This window comes from Galeopterus variegatus, unplaced genomic scaffold, assembly GCF_000696425.1.
Source record: "Galeopterus variegatus unplaced genomic scaffold, G_variegatus-3.0.2 Scaffold4371, whole genome shotgun sequence".
NCBI classification, from domain to species: Eukaryota; Metazoa; Chordata; class Mammalia; order Dermoptera; family Cynocephalidae; genus Galeopterus; species Galeopterus variegatus.
In genome coordinates this window covers 92,272-114,741 of record NW_007730482.1, presented here as the reverse complement: position 1 = coordinate 114,741, position 22,470 = coordinate 92,272, and the positions used below count along the sequence as shown (strand labels likewise).

General features: G+C 37.4%; 1 protein-coding gene across 1 annotated transcript in view; it reads left to right on the top strand.

Moving 5' to 3' along the window:
- Positions 1–22,197, top strand: part of HSD17B12 (hydroxysteroid (17-beta) dehydrogenase 12) — a 75,353-nt gene extending 53,156 nt beyond the window's left edge. The window contains exons 6-9 of the mRNA XM_008587403.1: positions 5,450–5,531; positions 7,070–7,135; positions 20,663–20,812; positions 21,080–22,197. Coding sequence (XP_008585625.1) covers positions 5,450–5,531; positions 7,070–7,135; positions 20,663–20,812; positions 21,080–21,184 — 403 coding nt within the window. The 3' untranslated portion in view covers positions 21,185–22,197. The remainder of the gene's footprint in view (positions 1–5,449; positions 5,532–7,069; positions 7,136–20,662; positions 20,813–21,079) is intronic.
- Positions 22,198–22,470: the final 273 nt, after the last annotated feature.

Here is a 22,470-nt window from a genome sequence, read left to right as displayed (position 1 = left end):
AAACTTAAGGTTGAGAAATTATATGTTAGAAAGCCATCAGAAGCTATGGACTGAATGTGATTGTGGTACTTGCTAAGAACTAGTAAAAATGTACGTGGATTTTATGAATCAGGACTTTTGATTAAGAGAAGGAACATCTGTGTCCACTTAAACTTAAGGAGTTACTAGGTATATCAGTCAAGGTAGACTAACTGCTGTAACCGCCCCTTAACCCCTGTAAATCTCCTTGGCTTAACACTATAAGGTTTATTTTTCTCTCACATCTCTACCCAGTCATTCAGGGATCTGAGACTCCTTCCAACTTGGGGCCCTGTCATTCTCTAGGGTCTTGGAATTCTCCTCTGCATCCAGCCAGCAGATGAGGGAAGAGAGTAAGGATGATTTTAGGGGAGATTTCATGGGTGAGCCCTGGAAGTGCTGTACATCATTTCTGCCCACATTCTATTGTCCAGAACTCAGTCACAGGCTATAACTAATGGCATGGGAGGCTAGAAATGTTAGTTCTCTGCCCAAGAGGAAAGAAAACCTCCAAGTTAACAGATCACCTGAAAGAGTTCTTACTTGCCACATTATAAGTGGTTTCATTTTAGCCTGCTGTTTACACCACCCCAAAATGCCATATTTCCTATAGTTGATCTCCAAAGCATTGGTATCTCCACTAACAGCAGAGTCCTTTATAAAGATCCTTTGTTATTGTTGTTTTCCTTTCACTCTTATGAATGAGAGTTTCCAAATCCTCTAGCACTATCGCCTAGGGCTATCACTAAACAAGTATCTATAATCAAACTAAGGTATTATTACCATAGAAGTAGAAAGTGCACAATTACATTATAGGGAAAACTTGCTCTTTCCACTTCCCTGGAATTATAAACATTGTGTACAGCTGGAGCCAGGAGGTGGTTGCCATAACAACCATGGAAAAGCTAAAAATAGCCTCTTTCATACTGTATTGCTTAAGGTGGAATTATGACATGTTATAGTGTTTCGGGGCAGGTAATTTTCTTTCATGTTCTAAGTGTTTGCAAACTTTCTTATACAAAGCAGTATTTGTATAATGTAAGTGTTTGGATTGCTGCTTCCAATTATATACCTGACCCATGTGTTCCAGGATTCTTTTTTAACATAAAACTCTTTTTTGCTATGTTTCTCAGTCTTCTTGAGAGTCTGTTAGAAAATTGTCTGAACCAATGTTACTATTGTATTTAAGATTAAAAAATATATAATGACCCTCCAAGAGCATGCCTATGTGCTCTTTCCCTGATATGAAGTGACAATGTGAAGAATTGTGATGGGGTCTTTTTTGCACATTCTCCCTCGGCCATCAAACTCCATATACAGTTAGCTGTCCATGGTAGGATTGATCTTGTGGTTCCAGTTCTTCACAGCAGCACTTACACCTCCCCACCTCTCTCTCCTTACCTGCAGTGTGGGGCGGTGACGAGGGTCCTGAGGAAGGCGGGAATCAGTGATTTATTTCAAAGGATACCTATTATTTCTTATATGACAGCAGTATTTTTATGGAGGTGTGGAAAAGAATACTGCAACAGTCTGATAGAATACTGCGGCATTTATAGAATAAAGCCTTGGTGGGTTTTTTTGTTTTCTTTTTTTTTTTTTTAGCCAGGTGACAATTAAAGAAAGTCTCAGTGGAAATTTCACAGGTCTGAGGGAGCATGGCTATAGGAAGCTATAAATGCAAGGTACGAAACTTTACAAAGTTGGGCGAGTTTAATGTTTGGCTTGTGGGAGGGCTAGTAATTGAAGAAAGTGTTTGTATGGAAAAGGTGCTTCCATATCAGCATTTGGTGTTTTCTGCTTTGTTTTTCCAGTATTTTCATTCTAGCAGATCCTTAATAATTTGTGCCACTGAGACACCATTGTATGGCTGTTAACAAGTAAGCAGTGTGATGAATTAAGAATGTTGCATCACAGAAAATATTACTTGACTTTATTTGGATAATTGTCATAACAAACTAGGAAATGTGCCGAAGTATGAGCAACATGAGTCTTCATTATAGAACTTCAGCAGAAATTCTTAATGTACCTTCCAATCTTAGAATTGTTCCCAAGTCCCCGGAAAATGAGATATTAACCAGGGTTTGGCTTTATGTTTGTTTCCGTGTGCAATTAAGTGCAGCCCATTTTGTCCTTCTGCTTGATATAACAGAGTTGTCATGAGTCTGGCTGTGCCATGGAAACTGGTTTGACGTCACTAATTCTGCTTAGATGGAGGATTAGAGCTAGACAACATAGCTGATTTTAAAGACAAGTCCTTTGTGCCTCGCAATCCCAAATGTTCATCACCATTTCTACATAAAGAATAGATACTGTATACAGTACAAGACTTAAAACAGGCTATACGAGTGTGTTAGTTATGATTCAGAAAAAACTAAGTTGAATATTATTATCCTTGGAGAGAAAGAGAAAATTGTACAGTGGTGTGTATGTGCACGTGTGTGTGTGTGTGGGAGGAAGGTTTTTGCTAGACAAATATCTGTGCTTGATGGTAGAACAGGGATTTATAGAGGGGGTGTTTACTTTCATTTTGGAACAGTTATAAGTGCTATCCTTTTATTTACTTAGGTCTAGTGCATCTTGCTTTATACTTTGCTGATCTTAGATTTGTTTTAATGTATTTTAGAGTACAAATAATGTGTTTTGTATAAAGCACGCTAAAATTCTGATTTTTCCCTAATTCAAAGTAGCTCTACCCCTTAGAAATTTTAAATCGAGGTAGAATATTTGAGAAACAAAGATGTTAATTGCCTCAAGGAGTAAACAAGTAAAGGAGCATGACTGCATAATTGTGACATATTGGATTATTGGTCTGTATTATTTTTGAAAATGGGAAAGAGGCTTTTATTATTTTTAAATGACTTTTCCTGTACTGAAATCATTGCTTTGGTGATTGAAGTTTTAAGAATCTCTTTTGATGAGGTCAAGATTCAGTTTTTAAAATGTATTTGATAACATTAAACTTTTAACTTCTAAAGACTTTTAAATTGCATTTCATTTCCGAGAAATGAAAAAAAAAAGGTATGATTTTTGTTCAAGGGCACACACAACTACCTCAGCTAATTTGAGTATAATGGAAGACACAATTCAACTGATAAAACCAGCAATGATAGGCAACAGCTTTAATGAAAAACATCATCTGCATTTACTTCATACTGGCATTTTCTTCACTTGTTTTGAGTTGAGTGAGGATATAGCAATTCCTGGTTGTATGAGAAAAGGTTAAAAGAAAACACTATACCTACAAGGATGCTTGGGGTACAGGAGGGGGTTAACTTGTCAGGATTTTGGGTTAGTTCTCAGAAAGCATATTGTGTTGTGTAAGACTCAATAGCTCTCTTAGCTTCTACTTGATTGGGATCTGCTCCCAGCTTAAGGGTGATACATTTCAATATATTGTGAATCACTCTTTCTCTCTTTTTACAGATTTTTTGATATATATTTCACATGCCATAAAATCTACCCATTTAAAGTGTGCAGTTCAGTGGTTTTTAGTACTTTCATAGAGCTGTACAACCATCATCACAACCTAATTTTAGAACATTTTCAACACTCCAAAAAGACAGATGTCTTAAACATCGTAAATTAATACTGTATTAAAAGTCTTTCATGGGCCGGCCCGGTGGCGCACTGGAGAGTGTGCCACTTGGGAGCGCGGCGGCGCTCCCGCCGAGGGTTCGGATCCCATGTGGAGACCGGTTCCTGCTCATTGGCTGAGTGCGGTTCGGGCGCAACACCGAGGGTTGCGATCCCGTTGCCGGTCCCCGGTATGGGCGCGACACCAAGGGTTGCGATCCCGTTACCGGTCAGTAGAAAAGACAAAAACGGGAAAAAAAAAAAAAAAGTATTTCATAACAAAAGTGGTTTTTATTCCATTTTTATCAAAGGAATTTCTCACAAATATAGATGAAATAACTAGATATTCATTGCTAATTCACCAGTTATTAGAGTGATTGGGTTCTAACTCCTAATACAAAGCTTACCTTAAAATTAAAAAAGAAAAGGCTTTTCTGTTTCTGAAAGAAACATAACCAAAAAATACAAGAATGATGTAGTTAATTCATTGACTATTTATTTTCAACTTTCTTCAAAACCCTTAATCACATTTTAAAATTTGAAATTTGATCTCTATCACCAAAATGTTAATGGATTTCACTGCTTAGGAAAGTGTATATTACTAATATGGACTTCTGTTTAAAAACAAAACAACAACAACAAAAAAAACTTGTTTCCAGTGGCACACATTAAGCCGAGGATCCGAGCTTCCCTTTGATGGTTGAGGTGGCATCTCACCTAGAGCCTGGCAGATGGAGTGGGTGACCTCTGGGGACTATTCCTTTTCAGATTTATGTCTATAATAACTTAGATGCCATCTAATCATGTTTCTTTTATTATTTACCATAAAAAGAGTCTGTATAGTCCCCCCTTTTTTAATACTTAAAAAAAAGAATAGGCCTTGGGGAAGTAAACTCAGACAAAGACCAATGAGAGACTGGGTTGAAGGAAAAGAGCCTGATATGAAGGACAGGAGGTGGATGGGGTCAGGGGCAGGAGCTGAAGAAGGGGGATCCTTTCAGAAGAATGGGTTTGAGGGGAAGAGTTGGTTGTTGGTTCTAACATTCCTAAAACCATAATTTCACACTTAACTAATATATGCTTGCTAACAACTGGTATATTTACAACATTGCTTTTCCAAACAAATTTTCATTTATTTCTAGAATTAGAAATTCCTGGTAACTTTCTGACTTTTAACCTTCAGTAGTCTGTAAAAGTTACAGTAGAAAATGAGCTTTATCTTTCGGCAAAAGAATACAGTTTGATGAACTATAGAATCGCATAATTTTAGAGTCGATTCTTTGGCACCTTACTTTCCCTGATGTCTACAACCCAGGGAAAGTAAGAGAGCAGGACATAACCATTCACTCTTTGCCAGAGAATTTTATTAAGTACCTGTTTGTGTTACATGCTTAGTACCATGCACAGTGAGGAAAATGGGCTGTGATGTCCAGAAGCATGTGGTTTTGTTGAGGAGGGAAAATGTTTATACACATAGAATGATTAAATACTGTATAGCAAGGTAGTATGCCAAATTAAAGGTAGTATGCAGAGAGTATAAGAGTCCCTGTTTAGTTAGAATTCTTGGTCTGTGGCCAGAGAGGACCTCAGAGGGTAGAGATCAGTTTGAGGGGAATATAGATCTGATCTGTGCATGCCCTGAATTACTAAGACTGAGAAATGAACTAATCATAAAGAAGAGATATCCTTAGCTGATTGAATTATGCCTCATTCACGGACCAAGCATGTCACACACTGATGTATGTTAAGAAAAACAGCTATTTTTTCTCTTTCAAATAATTACATACCTTGATCTGTAATTCACAAACAATTGTGTATATGATTTCACTCTGTTTACTTGGTACATTTTCCTTTTTAGATCTAAAGGGGTGATTCTCAACATCTCCTCTGCCAGTGGCATGTTTGCAGTTCCACTACTGACCATCTACTCTGCAACTAAGGTGAACTGTATTTTAGTAAGCCACGTCCATACAAGAGTGAGGAATAATTTTTAGTCAGCAATTAATGTAGATTTACCTTTCTTAAAGTTGTGTTCTTGGTAGTCTTCCAATGGACTAAGAAGAAAAAGCAGATGCCCCATGTGAGTTTCAGGAGAGCCAGAGCCGACATATATGGATAGGGGTAAACTTACACGTGGGACACCAGCATATCAGATCCACAGATGCTTTTTTCCCTCCTAATTTGAAAAGTGATTCTTGTACTTCCCATGGATAACTGGCTTAGTCTAGTTAGCTCAGTTGATTAGGTCATGACTAATGAGTCTAAGATTAGAGATGCAATACATGAATAAGTCAGCTTGACATAGCAAAGAAAAATTGCATGCAGTCAGCACGTAAACGTATACAAGGTAAACTGGGTGAGTGTGAATATTTTGCCACATCATCCATAATTCACAGATATTCGTTGTCCCTTCTGGGGTGTGACAAGAATTTTCCAGAACTCTCTGTAAGATGTCGTAATTTCATACAATATCATCATTCACCTCTTCACATTACTACTAGGAAAATAGTTTAGAATGCATTTCTTACAGCCTGCAGGTCAATAGCATCATCTTCAGATACACTGATGATGCATGGAACACATCTTTGAAGTGGGGAAGATGACCATTTGGATGTTGAAATTAGGCAAGCTTTTAAGGAAAAATAAGCAAAATATAATACCCAGTAAGAACTTGCAATACGTCAAGAAAGGAAAAGAACAAAACATCTGTCTTCTTTTTCACTTGAAAAAACTCAGTCACTATTATCTTTTGAAAAAAGATTGGCACCGCCCTCAACTTCTGCAGTCTACTTGCTTTATGTATCTCTGCAACACACAGTAGGCATGTTTAAAATGAATACCATGTTTCTTGAGGTGATTGGTGAACTCCAGCTTCTTACCTGTTCTGCTCTATGGATACAAGACTGTTACTAATTGTGACTCTTGCAGAGTCATTATTGATATTGCCTTTCAAGCCTGAGGTTGAGTCCACATTTGGAAAATGGCACATTATATTTTACAAGTAGATTTAAGACTGTGTTATCAGAAGAGGAGCTGTCACATTCATCTCTACACTTTTTGGATCTTGCCATCTCAAAGTACCAGGAAGATACTTGCTCTTTCCTTTTTAGTGACAACAAAATCCCCACAGAACACAGTGGCAAGTAGAGAGAAGAAATACATCCTTTGTTATATAATATAAAAATATTTTTTCTTGGAAAGTAATTTTCTGGGAAAAAGATAAGAACAGCCTTTTACAGTTAAATAAAACTTTGATCTGGATATTATATTTGGTTAGATAATACTTCATTTAGTGGCAGATGAAAACAACTTGAGGTTTTGAAGTGTTTTTTTAAGGTCTCTTCTCCATTCGAAATGAAGAGAATGATTAGAAATGGTAGTGTTAAATGGTTAGTTTATTATTTTTTATCTCCTTGACTACAAATTAGGGAGATTGATGTAATGTGTGTGTTTTCTCCTCACTCCCACTGCCTCTCAGGCTTTTGTAGATTTCTTCTCTCGATGCCTCCACGAGGAGTACAGGAGCAAGGGCATCTTTGTGCAGGTGAGTGGAGTTTGTTTTAGTTAAGTATTCCTGTTTTTGTGTGGTTTCCACAGCAACTGTTGCTGTCTTGGCAACAATAGAAAATCACATTCCCAAGTGAATGTGACGTTAGCACATCATTAAAGACGTGGTTCCTTTTTCCTTTTATGAACTTAAGTCTACATTTTTAGAAATTATCCCCTAGAATTTTTAAGCAAAGATACCTAAAGTAGAACTAAATGCAATATAAATAGTTGAGGCATACTTATTGTCAGTTCTTATAGCTTTATTTTGAGAGAATCAGACCATCTATATATCTTTTTATTGTGGTAAAAAGTACATAACATAAAATTTACCATTTTAATCATTTTTAAGTATGCAGTTCAGTGGCATTAAGTTCATTCACATTGTTATGCAGCCATTGCCACCAACCATCTCCAGAACCATTTTCATCTCCTGAAACTCTACTCATTAAACAATCTCATTCTCCCCTCCTCCCAGCCCCTGGCAACCACCCTTCTACTTTCTGTCTCTGTGAATTTTGATTACTCTTAGTATCTCATGAGTGAAATACTACAGTATTTGCCTTTTTGTGACTTGTTTATTTCACTTAGCATATTGTCTTCAAGATTCATCCATTTTGAAGCATGTGTCAGAATTTTCTTCCTTTTTAAGGCTGAATAAAATTCCATCATGTTTATACAAAACGTGTTTTGTTTATCCTTTTATCTGTCAGATGGACACTTGGCTTGCTTCCATCTGTTGGCTATTGTGAATAATGTTGATATGAACATTATTATGGGTGTATAAATATCTTTCTGAGACCCTGTTTTCCTTTCTTTTGGATATGTATATGGAAGTGGAATTGCTGGAGCATATGTAATTCTATTTAAATTTTTTTAGGAACTACAGTACTTTTTTGCGTATCGGCTGTACCAGTTTATATTCCCACCAGCAGTGTACAAGGATTCTGATTTCTCCACATCCTTGCTAACATTCATTTTCTGTTTTTATTTTGTTTTGTTTTTATAATAACCTTCTCAATGGGTGTGAAGTGGTATCTCATTGTGGTTTTGATTTGCATTTTCCTCATGATTGGTGATATGGAGCACCTTTTCAGGTGCTTACCGGCCATTTGTATAGCAACTTTGGAGAAATGTCTATTCAAGTCCCTTGTTCATTTTGTAAATTGGGTTTTTTGATTGTTTTCATTGAGTTGTAGGAGTACTTTATATGTCCTTGATATTAACTCCTTATTAGATATATGATTTGCAAATATTTTCTCCCACTCTGAGTTGTCTTTTCACTCTTTTGATAGTGTCTTTTTATGTTTGAAGTTTTTAATTTTGATGTAGTCCAGTTTATCTATTTTTTCTTTTGTTGCTGGTGCTTTTGGTGTCATAGCCAAGAGATCCTTGCCAAATCCCATGTCATAAAGCTTTTCCCCTGTTTTCTTCTAAGAGTTTTACAGTTTTAGTTCTTATGTTTAGGTCTTTGATCCATTTTGAGTTCATTTTTATATAGACCGTTGAGTTTATTATGTAGCTAGCAGATAAAATACTATGAAAACACAATACAAAATATGAGCGGAAGCAAATGTAGGAGTTTATGGGTATCTATCTCAAGTCAGCAATTGTTCAACCCGAAGAAATAATGGCTCACAGTATTTCCATGCTTAGGTGCATTTTTAAAAATGTCTTAGGAGAAGTTGCAGTTCTTACCTCTTTCCTGCTCCTGCCCATCACCTACCTCACCTCTACACATATCTGTGTTCACTGTGGCTTGCACTACTATGAGCCTAGTATTTCACTTTTTGTACCGTGAAGCCCCAAATGATCAATCAAAGTAATAATGGTGAATATTTGAGTGGATACTTTTCAGGTACAGTGCTAAGCACTTTATATGTGTCATTTTACTGCATCTTATAATGATCCCATAAGATGGTATGATTATCATTTTTGAAAAAGATGCAGAAATTGGGGCTCAGAGAGGTTAAGCCACTTGCCCATGTTGAACCAGAACTCAAATCTAGGTCTGTACCAAAGCCTTTGTTCTTAACCCTTAGGCTACTTGCTCCAGGCCTGTAGGACAGCATTCAACATTTACTAGATCCATCTGTGATCAGGCAGTGATGGACCAGAGAGTGCTTGGCTGCTTAGTTCCATTTCCTTCTTTATATCTGTAGATGGGCCTACGTGTTATCTAGATCTAGCTTCTAAACCATTTCATTCTGAATAGATACTAGAGCTAAATCACCTACCATGAGAGAGAGTGGTAATGAGAAGAAAGGTGGAATGAATGTTTCCTCATCTGCCAGGGTCAACTTAGAGCCTGCTTCCTCTAATCCCCACTTGAGCTTTTGCCCAAAGGACCCTAGATGTCATAGCCCTTTGGTATTATTTTGGTTTATGGCTTCCCATATGTGTAGGGTACCCTGGGGAGGACAGAATTTTCTAGAATACTGGATTTTATACTGAATTACTATACTCTCCTCCCTTCCTTCACACTAGTCGTTTTAATGCTGGTAGCTCAAATCTGGTATGTATAGTGTGTTGTATTTTGGTAACAAAGAAACCAGTAAAGCATTTGAGGGAGGTAAGACACCACATGCCATGCAGTGTTATACCATTTTCTTTCCAATGAATCTATTGCAATCAAGCGATTAATTTAATTTTTAAATACCTACTGAGACTAGGTAGGAATCCTAAAGGGCCATTGGTAGGTGACCTACAGGTGGAGTGACCAGAATCTGCAAATGCTTCAGTGACACAAGGTAGTATAAGGTTAGGCGGAGCACAAACAAGCAATTTCTAAAATCCTGTTAATAGACAGGACTGTCTCCTCTCTGATTCCAATAGCTTATTTCCCCCAAACATCTTTTCAACAGATTCTCTGCCTATGAATCTGATGAGACTAGAAGCTACTACAAAAATGTTAGCATTTGTCTTCTGAAATATTTTACTTTGATAAATTTTTATTTTTCCCTAATAATTAATTATAAATTATGTAATTTCATCAGTCGTTTTATATATATATATATATAATTTTTTTTTTTTTTTGTCTTTTTTTTGTGACCGGTAAGGGGATCGCAACCCTTGGCTTGGTGTCGCCCACACCACGCTTAGCCAGTGAGCGCACCAGCCATCCCTATATAGGATCCGAACCCACGGCGAGAGTGCCACTGCGCTCCCAGCACTGTACTCTCCCGAGTGCGCCATGGGGTCGGCCCAGTCATTTTATTTCTTCATACAAATTCATTCAGCGTTTAAACTTAGAATGAATTTGTTAAAAAAAAAATAAATCTCAGGTTTTTGTGAGGGAAAGTACCATTGTCATTTCTGTGTGAACATATATCTCAATGCTGAAGTGGAACAGAAAGAGAACCTATTGATTTTTCTTTGGTGGTGTTTTTTGCCCACAAATTCTTCAGACTAGGAGTATTTATCAGCTAATTCCACCTTTTACTCTATCCTACGTATATTTCCTGAGTGATCTTCTTAAAATACAAATTGGATAATGTTGCTTTCCCTCATAGTCCCCCAGTGCTACCCATGAATTTTATGGTTAAATTCAAACTCCACAAAGCCATCTCATCTTTTGCCACTCTGTCACCCTCCCTCCTGTTCATGCCAGAGTGGACATCATGGTGTCCAGTACGTGCTCTGCCCTCTGAAGTACCCACGCCTGGCTCCTCTGCTGCCATCCCTTTTTCCAACTCCTTTCTCACCATATCTCCTCTCTGCCCCATTCTCTCATGAGCTCTGTGACCCGGTCCATCTTTCAAGGCTGAGGTCATGGTTCCTCTGCCCCAAGAAACCTCCTTTCAGCCCCTTGGCACATTTGGTTACACCTTTCCTTCTGCTCTATCTTCTTATATACCTCTGCCTGCTACTCTCTGACCCTTCCCTTTCTCCTCCACTTCAACGTATTCTTGAGAACAGGACTTTTTTTCTTGTTTGTCCTTGTGTTGCTAGTGGCACATGTAATCTGTCGCACACTAGAAACCTGCCTTTTGCAAGGCATCACAGAGGACTCTGGTTGGGCATGGTCATGCTTTGCGGTACACAAGCATCCATTTTGAAGGCCTCCTGAGCTGCTTCTGTTTCTCCCATATGCTGCTGGACTTGAGTTTTCAACCTGTATACCTGGATGGCTTCCAGGCTAATGTTATGTTGCCAAGTTTCTGGTTTTTTTCTAATCTTTGGAAGGAAAGCTGTCTTTTTAGTTCTACCTTCATGTGAAGATTGCTCTTTGGGGGGAGGAAGAGAGTATATTTTTCAAATTCTAGACTTTTATATTAATTCCTAATTAATATTTTCTCTTTGCTTTTCTCTCCCCATCTTTCCCTCAACTTCTTTCCTATAATTTTATAGGAGCATTTAAAATTTTCTTCAAGAATTCAGATTTGCCATTGTAGAAGCATTTCCTGGAAGTACAATAATAAACAGTAGCAACAACAAGTGATATAAATGCCCTCATGGTGAATTATGGGTCTGATGGACTCTGTCTATTGATTTTGAACAGAAGATGGCAGGCATATCTCCAGTAAACCTTATCAAAAGTGTGCTCCATTGGTGAGGACTATTTGTTCTCATTCTTACCTTATAACTAACACCCAGTCCAAACTATGCTTAATCTTTCAAAGGGCAAAATCATAAGTAATCTGACTGGCTAGGCAGTGGACCCTAGTCCCAGCTCCTTCTGTGTGCTCTGTACTGATTAGCCATTAATGCTGGGCAAGTATGATGTAGCTAAGACTGAGACTAAATCCTAAAACCATGCCTCCTGAACTTTTATTCTTCAAAACTCTAACAAGCCTTCTTGTTTTTTAAAAAAATTTTATTTGGAAATAATTTCAAATCTACAGAAAAGTTAAAACAATAAAAATCGTACAAAGAATACCTTAATACCCTTTGCCGAGATTGACTTATTGATAACATTTTACTGCATTTGTCTTATCATTGAAGAGTAAGTTGCATACATCATGGTCTTTCACCTCTAAATACTTGAGTTTGTATTTCTGAAGAATAATGACATTCTTGTATATAACCAAAGTATGGTTACCAACTTTAGATCTAACATTGATATAATATTTTTATCTAATGTATTATCTGTATTCCAATGTTTGCCCTATAGTATTTTTTATATCATTTTTTATCCTCCAGTAAAGAATTCAGTCTGAATTCAGTCTACAGTCAGGTATTATATTTAGTTGTCTTATCCCTTTAGTTTTCTTTAATCTGGAAAATAATTTAATCTTTAATATCCACAACCTTCCTTTGTCTTTTATGACACTGACATTTTTGAAAAGCACAGTACCACTCCCCTGCTCTTTTTAATTGAGTATTTCTCATTTGGGGCTTATCTGATGCTTCCTCATGGTTAGATTCAGGTTATATTTTCCTGGCCATAATATTGCATATGTCATGTTGTGTCCTTCTCAGGGAATCACATCAGGAGACACATAAGATCCACCTGCCCCTCATTGGTGTTACTGATTCTGACCCTCCAGTCAAGGTGTTACCCGATTTCTTTGTTGTTACTATTGTTTCCTTTGCACTAATAAGAAATCTGTGGGGAGACACTTTAAGACCATGCAGATATCCTGCTCCCTATCATAATTTCCCCTAAAGTTAGCATCCAGTGCTGTTTCTTCACAAACCTGCCTTATAAAGAGGTTTTTGATGTTAAGGAATTCATGAAGCCCTGTCTGGCTGTTTAGTCATTTCAAAGCAAGAAGTCACAGCTGAAGCATGGTCACAGCTTCCTTGGTCTGGGCTGTGGTTTTATGCAGATCACATTTGTTACTAGTGTATTTAGAGGCAGTGAGGAAGGATCCTGAGCCCAGAGTCAGCAGACCAAGGTTTGAGTTCTGCTTTCACCACTAAGTGATAGTCTGACCTACAAAAAGCAGCTTCATTAATTGGGGCCTTAATCTGCTCTTCTGGCAAGAGGATAAATGATGTGGTATATATTAAAAACAGAAAAAACTGGGAAATAATACGTAAGTTTGAAGAAGAGAGGAAAGAAACTTGCATTTATTGAATATCTACAATATGCCCCATGTTTTCACCTATTTTATTATCTCATTTGAGATAGATGTTAACCTAGCGCCATTTTACAAATAGGAAGCAAAGGATCAATAAAAGTGTGTAACTTGCCTAAGGTCAGTTCAGTTTATCAAACAGCAAGTGTCTGCTATTTGTTAGGTCCTTAGCTGGGCAGCGAGGACACAAAGGTAAGAAAGGCACCGTCCCTGTCCTCCGGGCACAGCCATACAGAAGACATATATTTAAATACATTACACCCACAGTAAGTCCAGAACTAGAGGTATGTGTTGTGTTCCACATTTCTTCAGTCGAGAAATATTTAGGGTGTACCCTGAATAGCATGGCAAATGGCGTGCAGTGGCACAAAAGACACAGTCCCTGCTGTGGTTGACTTTGCATTCAGTGGGAGGGAGACAGTAAATAAGTAAACAAATACATGAATAAGATGATTTTATACAGTGATAAGTGCTACAAAGAAACTAAAGGAGAGTGATGTGTTCAAGTATGTGGGGCAGTGTGGGGAATTTACTGATCTGGGTTAGTAAACAGATTTGAATAACTCCAGTTATCAAAAAAAAGTCTGTGCTCTGTCTGCAGTGCCCTCTTGTTTCTCACAGAGGTATTGCTCTGCACCGGTTTTCTTCCTTTGACCCGGGAAGCCAGGTCTCTGAAATGCTATCAGTGAGATCACTTGCCAACTGAAATCACCCCTCAGGTTTATTTTACCTGACTCTACCAGAGGAAAGGTGAAGATGCAGGTAGAGACCATCTAAACCTGGAGAAGGTGGTTGTAGGTTTCAGCTGACCTGAAAATGAAGTAGGTTTTCTCTTTTTTATCAAGAGATTACAAAAGAATACTCCATTTAAATTTGAACTTAGCATCATGAAGAAATCCTTTGGGCCCCATTTCCTTAAGTTGCTACCTGCCAGTGCTTTTATCTTATTTGGTGATGAAAGTTGGTGGTTTTTTAAATTCAGTAAGAATGTGGTTTTTAATCAGAATAGAATAGATTTGGTTTAATTTATGCTTACAGTAATCATGTAGATTTATTATTGGGCTTGAAAGAGCTAAAAAGCTAAATATTGGGAAATGGCTACCAGGCTACGTTTTCAAACATAAGTCTTCATCCATTCTTCTTATTAATTCAGTGACACTGAAAGGAGGTAATGGAGTGTGTCTTTAGTGCAAATGGAGCCTAAATAAGGAGAATGGTAAAGCAGTATAAAGAATCTTACCAGAAATACATCTGTTTGGTCAACTGTCCCAACTTTGAGAAATGGCTTAAGAATAGTAAAATAAGCTTTGGGGGATAATTGGACCCAGATCCCTACAACCAGGTGAATTTCCATTTTACCAGTGGTAATGTCTTTTTTCTAGGCTCTTTACAACAGTGTTGCCCCACAAGATCTAAAAACTTACGAGATGCCTTCAAACCACTACATCTGTGTCCAGAAGGACTAAGATATCCAGTTGGTTACTTCAACAGTCAGATATTCTCTGGAAAATGGCGTTCTTACACATTTTACAGGATATAAAAATTCAGCCAAGTTCTTCTTTCCAAATTCATTCTGAAAATATAAATATTAGAAAACTTAGAAAATAATACATACTAGAATTTAAATCCCACACTCTTTAACTGACAACATTTTATTTAATCCTCATTATAGTACAAGAAGGATAATACCCCAATTGCAGAGGAAGAAACTAAAGATTGGTCATTGAGTATTTTGCTTGAGATCACACAACTAGCAAGTGGTGAAGCTGGAATTTTAATTCACATTCATTTGATTTCAGCCAACACTAATTTTTTCCCCCTATTATCCTTCTACCTCTTTTTCTCACATCCCAAATTCAGTCCATCAGGAAATTCCCCTGACTTTAGTTTATCCTTGAAATGTATCCACTGTCTGATAGAGACCATTCTAATCTGAGCCACCATTATATCTTGCTTTGGATGCTTTTCAATATCTTCCCATCTGTCTTCCCTACTCCCATCCTTGCCTATATCCCCTGCAGTCTGCTCACAGCAGCCTGAGTGATCTTTTTAAAATAAAATTTAGTTATTCTACTCCTCTGCTAGAAATTATCCCATGGCTTCTAGAGATCCCTGCATGATGAAACCATTAGTCCTTTTGACCCACAATGTTCTGATCTTAAACTTCCACATTATCTTGTCCCTTCGCCACCCTGCTACTTCTGTGGCCTCCTTGTAGTTGCTGGAACACTCTGAGCACACTCTCACCTCAGTGCCTTTGCACTTGCTGTTGCTTCCATCTAAAAGGCTCTTTTGCTAGCTCCCTCCCTTCAATCAGATCTTTGTTTATGTGTCACCACATCAGAGAGGCCTTTCTTCATCAGCCCAACTGCAGAAAAAGCTTCCATCACCTCTGTCCTTTACCTGGGCTGCTGCTTTATTTTATTTTATTTTTTTTTTTGATTGGTAAGGGGATCGTAACCCCTGGCTCGGTGTGGTCCGCACCACGCTCAGCCAGTGAGCGCACCGACCATCCCTGTATAGGATCCGAACCCGCGGCCTCGGGGCTACCAGCGCCACACTCTCCTGAGTGAGCCACAGGGCCAGCCCCTGGGCTTCTTTTTCTTTTTCTTTTTATCATTACCTGCCAATATTGTATAAGTTTTTTATTATTTGTTGGTGGTCTGTGTCCCCCTGCTGAAATGTAAGTTCTATCAGATTACAGACTCTGTTTTTGTTCATAACTGTATCTGCAGAGCCTAAAACATTGTTCTAGTAGGTGCTTGCTCAGGAAATAATATGTTGTTAAATACATGCTTTTTGTGAGATCACAGTTTTCCCTTTTGTTCCTTGAATATTAACATGTAAATTCCACCGTTCCGAGGTAGGTCATTCATAGGATTTTCAGTCTGTCAGCATTTATCAAGGACTTTGTGCAGAGCACAATATTTAGAACTCCTTCATTTGGGGCTTAGGTGCTAAGATTTATACCTATTGTTATCATGGGGCCTTTTTTCATTGGCATGTAACCAGACATCTCTGTAGTATCAGAACAATTCCTCTTTCCTAATATTTCCTAGAAAGTCCAAGGGTTTCTACCAGTGAGATAGTCAAGGACTCTTTTTGTGGAAAAGCTCATTTCATGGTCTGCAAGTAAAGTAATACAAACTCCAAAATTAGAGTATATGTGTATAATGATTCAGATTTTCTAGAAGATAATCAGATCCTGAAATGGTAGATGAAAACATGAATTTAAGGAAGTGGAGTTTTCCTAATATACTGTATGGAAGCTCCAGCCTCTGCCTTAAGAATGTGTGCTGGCTATACTGGTGAATTTAATGCTTGTTAAAGGCAGATTAGACTCTGTGTCTAGAATCCCATAGTGTGCAAATAGATTGGAGCCTGGTATCATCAGGATCTATGTTTTCCCACATCACTGTTGTGAGTTGTTCTGGTCATGTTTAAATTCGAGAAGGCATATTTGGTGCACAGATGACTATACGTGAAAGATGCTCTACCACGTGAAGTTCTGAGATTCGATGTATGGTTCTTGAATGTTAGCCATGCATCTTCAGGCATCCTCCTTCCCCTGCTCCATGGCATTAAGCCTTCCTGTTCTAAATCAAGATCCCCTGAATTGTTTTGTGAAGATCGATACCTAAGCAAGCTACTCTAGGGGGTGAGAAAAAAGATACCAAGTTTTCTCTAAGGATTTTTTTAAAAATAGGCTAAGCAAGGACAAAATGTCAACAGCTTTGCTTTATGGGCTAATTATCTTCAGTTTAGGATTCTAAATTTGAATACCAGGACACTTGCCCACATCTGTAGCTGTCAAGGTCAGGTTGTTTCTGAGCTTGGTCAGGCAGTATTTGTAATGGCAACTTTTTGAGTTTAATCAACTTTTAAAATTTGTTCTGCCCAAAATGCTTCCTATAAAAGTATAAGTATCTTCTTGACCTGTTTCCAGTAATGTTTTCCTGAGTAAGCAGGAGAAATGGATTAATTATTGTTTTTTGGGTTTTTGTTTAACAGTTTAAGGATATGCTTAGATGACTTTCTGACATAGACAATATTTCTTTACTTTCATGTAACTCGAAATATTCGTTTTTAAATTCTTGGCAGGTAGCTAGATCTACAAGTCTGGCTTTATTTAGATAGTCACTCTTGCTTAAGCTTCAGAATATCTAAAATTTTGGCTTAAACTCTGGTGTAATTAGTTTTCTGGACCATAGCAATGGAAAAGGACGACACCATTCTTCAGTGCCATCGTAATGAAGTGTTCTTTTGCTAATTCATTCAGTAGATATTCGTGGTACCCTTACTGTACCCTAACTGGTATACCAGTTACTGTTCTAGGCATTGAGAATAAAGTAGTGAATAAGACCATGTCTTCATGAAGCTTATGTTCTAGATCTTGATACTGTCCAGTGATTGGATTTAGCTTTCTAAATCATCTTGCCTCCCTCTGCCACCACTTCAGACATTTTTGATGTTTGAATCATATGGAGCTTCTTGCAGTTCCCTGAAAATACCATGCTCTTATGTGTCCTCTTCGTTGTTCCTGCTATTCCCTTTGTTTACCTGGCAAACTCCTCCACTTTAAGACTTTGCTCAAAAGGTATTTCATCTCTGAATCCTTCCCATCTTCTGCTAGGCCCTGTTAACCACCTTGATTTTAAACCGTTGTAGAAATAAATAAATGTCCTTTCCAGAATAGAATTTGTATTTCTTAGTTGGGATTCCTGAGTGTGCATCTCTTGTCCCCACCCCCAGAGCCTAGGGATTCTCTAGCCTCTCTCCATGGTTTAGTTGAATGATGAGTTAACCTGTGGCACCATCAAGTGGTTCAGTCAGGCGGTGCAACTTAATTCTTCTACAGGATCAAAATACTATAGTCCAATGTATTACATCTATCTATCTATCTATCTATCTATCTATCTATCTATCTATCTATCTATCTATCTATCTAAGGGAGAGAGGAAGGATGGATAGAAGAAATGATCAAAGAATTATAATGCAATTGAAAGGTATAATCATCAGTCCATCTTTATGTTGAGAAGCTCGAAACTTTAGCAGGCCCGTGATCCATATATGGGAATGGTTTTTTAAAATCTTCAATTTTGTGACCAGTAAACCTGAGGCATAGAGATGAGAAATGGTTTTCTTTTTTTTTTTTTCCTTTTTGTCTTTTTTCGTGTCCGGCAACGGATCGCAACCCTCAGTGTCGCACCCGTACCAGACCAGGACCGGCAACGGGATCGCAACCCTCAGTGTTGGGCCCGCACCTCGCTCAGCCAGTGAGTGGGAACCGGTCTGTATGTGGGATCCGAACCCTCGGCGGGAGCGCCACCACACTCCCAAGCAGCGCACTGTAGCAGTGCGCCACTGGGCCGGCCCCGAGAAATGGTTTTCTTATGTTCATTATTTGAGACCAGAGTATATACAAATATACTGTGTTTTGCTTTGTTTGCTGTTCAGCTTTCCTTGGTGAACAAATGTTTCTTTACCTGCGCGTTGTTAGAGCCTCATAGAACTCTGAATGTCATACTTTATATTAGTCTGACATATCTCTTTGGCCTGTACTCGATATACTATAATGGTTTTTAAGTTCCTTGTATATTCTGGATATTAATCCTTTGTCAGATGTATATTTTGCAAATACTTTCTCCCACTCTGTTGGTTGTCTTTTCACTCTTTTAATTGTAGAGTTGGAACCAGCCCAAATGTCTATCATCAGGTAAGTGGATAAGGAAACTGGTACATCTACACAATGTAATACTACTCTGCTATAAAAAAGAATGAAATACTACCATTTGCAGCAACATGGATGGACTTAGAGAAAATATGTTAAGTGAAACAAGTCAGGCACAGAAAGAGAAATACATGTTCTCACTTATTTGTGGGAGCTAAAAATAAATAAATAAGTAAATAAATATACAAATAAATAAATGGTGGGGGGGGGAAGAAGACACAACAATCACAACAATTCCTTGAACTTGTTAAGACAAGTGAACAGATATGATGTTGATGTGGGGGAGGGGGAGAAGGAGGAAGGAAAGAGGAACTGCTAAAGGGACATGAAAATCAACTACATTGTATATTGATAAGTTAAAATTTTTAAAAGTGGTTTTTAAAAAGGCATTTTTGACAAAAATTTTGTTCATTAAATGAGGGATAAATGTATAATGATAATTCAAACAAATTCTCGAAAGTCAAGTTACCCAATCAAAGTTGACCTAGGTATTTGAAATACTTTATTTAATTTAGTTAGTTTATTAGTGTGGGTTTGTGGCTGCAGGGACTGAGAGAGAGAAAGATGTAGAGTGATAGTGGCCAGGCCCTTGTGTTCTTGATTCTTAACTGATTCTTAAACGTCTTAACGAAGTTTCAGCCTCCTGTTAAAGAGGGTGGGTTGTATTCCTTGGGAGTGGAAAAATACAAAATACAAAATTACAACACACACACACATAAGCAAAAACCCAAAGAGATATGGGACCACTCCTTCCAGATCTCAGCGGGAAGGAAATTCATAGTATGAAACAGATCTCAACTTTATTTCTACCTCTGGTAATGAAGTTTTTTATTTTGACCACCATGAGTTGAAACAGATCCTCATCTTTAATAGAAGTATCATTGTAATTTATACCCTTTTCTTCCATACATGTGAGATAAACTGAACACATTCACTCTTTGATGAATTACCATGCCCAAGTTATTTCAGACTAAAGAAAGAATCTTATGTCATGGCTCAGAACTTGTAACAGTGTTTTCTTTACATTCTGTGTTGAATTATATCCAAAATGTAGTTAAGCATAAGCAATAAAAAATCTAACATTGTTGAAGTTCCTCTAAAAGGTCAGGTTCAGATTTGTCATCCCACACCTGTCCTGTCAGGTGTCTTTTAGTTACCAAGTGGTTTCCATATTGTTATATTGTCTCCCCAAAAAAAAAGAAAGAAAAAAAAGGGAGGTAGTCCTGTCTTATTAATAGCAAAGTTTATAAAATTCAGAAGCAAAATGGTAAGAAACTATGGAAGAAAAGTGGTAACCCAAGGCTGACAAAATGAAATATCTATTTTAGAAGAAACAAAACTTATAGACAAAGCTTAGCCATAAATTATGGAGAAAATAGTATTATTTGTTTAGGAGGATAAAAATGTCAAAAATCTCCTACTTAGTGGTTCTCTAACAATGTTGAGTTTAGTCATGGTAGAAAGAATATCCTATCCTGAATCTCTGCTATCTAGATTTTTATTTAAGGAATATTTCTGCTTATTTTTAACAATTCCATAGTCTCAGATTCTGATAGTTTGACTTGTTACAATTTGTTTTATTCTATCATGTGTTTTATCAAGCTGGCTTTAAATAGCTGCTTCTTTTTTTTCTCCCTCTCTCTAAAGATACAAACTTTAGATTCCATTAGAATGTTTCTACCACTAAGAGTAAGCAAGCATCATATGAATTCTGAGTTTGTGGCTTTCCTAACCAATGGCATGTTTTGGGGGTGGGGTGTTGCCTTTCTAGTGTGTTCTACCATACTACGTAGCCACGAAATTGGCTAAAATCCGAAAGCCAACTTTGGATAAACCCTCTGCAGAGACGTTTGTGAAGTCTGCAATTAAAACAGTAGGCCTGCAATCTCGAACCAATGGATACCCGATCCATTTTCTTCTGGTATGTAGATTTTTAATTTCTAAATCAGTACTTTTTGGTGTAGGGTTTTCTTTTCCATTGAGTCACAAAATAGTATATGATATATTAGAATATATATTGTCTAGACATATTAACAAGGCATCTATGTTTTATTTTAAACTATACACTCAAGAACTTTAAAATCTACCTGTAAATAAAACATCAGTTATAGTAAAACATTAAATCATATGTTAAGTTAGCACAAATTATAGGCTGTAATTTACATATCTCCCCCATTTCTTTCCCTAGGCCTTGGTAACCTCACTTGTGCCTCCTGGGATTAATCGTAAAATAATCATGGATTTCAACAAGTCTGTGCGGGCTCGCTATCTGAAGAAATTCAAGAAGAACTAAGTATTGATAACTGCACTGAGTAACTTGGCCAGATGCCCCAGCCTGTGCGTGTTCACTGCAAGGCACTCATCGATCTCCAAAATCCACGCTTGTCGTTTCAACAGTTACTAACATGGCTAAATGTTGTCCTAATTGGGAGGAAAGCAGCATTTAGGAGTTCCTGACATATTTTGGATACTACTAGGAGTTATTTTGAAGCTTAATATAAATGCTCATATCAAATAGATATACAACTAATATTACCAAGAGCAGCTTAACAGAAAAGAACATGATTATAACAAATCACAGAATGATAGAGTCAGACATAAAATTCAACACTTTCATCTGGTCCAAAATGCCAATGATCATTATTCTTGTATTTTCTCTGAAACTTATAAAAAATAATGGCCAGCTACTCTTTTTTTTGTTTGTTTTTAACACTTTGAGGGAATGGAGATTAATTGATTTGCTTATGGGAGGACACACTGAATTTACAGAGATCTCTATAAGGTTTTCTAAAAGTATGTTCCAGCTTATACATTTCTATAGAACTGTTCTTTCTCAAAGATAGCTAATGACTTAAAAGTAATTGTGAAGTATGGAGTTATTTCTAACACACGAAGCCCACTAAAATATGCTTTCTTGTAATGCATATTTCTTCTCAGTTTAAATGTATGTAAATACTGAAAGCTATATATGGTATGATTTAGAAAGGTAAATGGGCCAAAATGTACATGGAGACTGGCAGTCGTCTATGGTGCCACTGAAACCCTGACCCAGGAAAGAGGCCTGCTCAGACCCCCAGCCTTCTTTGTTTCTGCACTGCACCTATATTGCTCACCTGTGTGACACAGGCTACTCCTAAAGTAGTAATGATGTCATGGAAATGACATTGTACTTTTTAAATTGGCACCGCATAGGTACTGGTATAATAAGTTTTAATAAAAGATGATATAACCATGGTGTTGAATGAAAATATATTTCTTTGGCACTTGAAATTAAAGTCATATTTACACTGGCTTAGTATAATTTAAGACTGACTTTTGTCCTGCTACAATTTTGTCCTGGTACAATTTAGTACCGTGAAATATGTATGTAGCATAGAAGGTACGCCTTTACCTAGGCTGTGATTCCTAGGCTCTGAGTTTTAAGCACCAGTAAATTTGGGAAAAAAAAAAAAATTTTGTTTTAAGTGGGGTGTTTAAGTGGTTTTAGCTTTTAATTTTGCCAGCCAAGGACATAAAACAAAAACAGAAAGAAAAAAAAAATTACAATCTGCTATCAACATCATTATGTAAAAGAAAAGA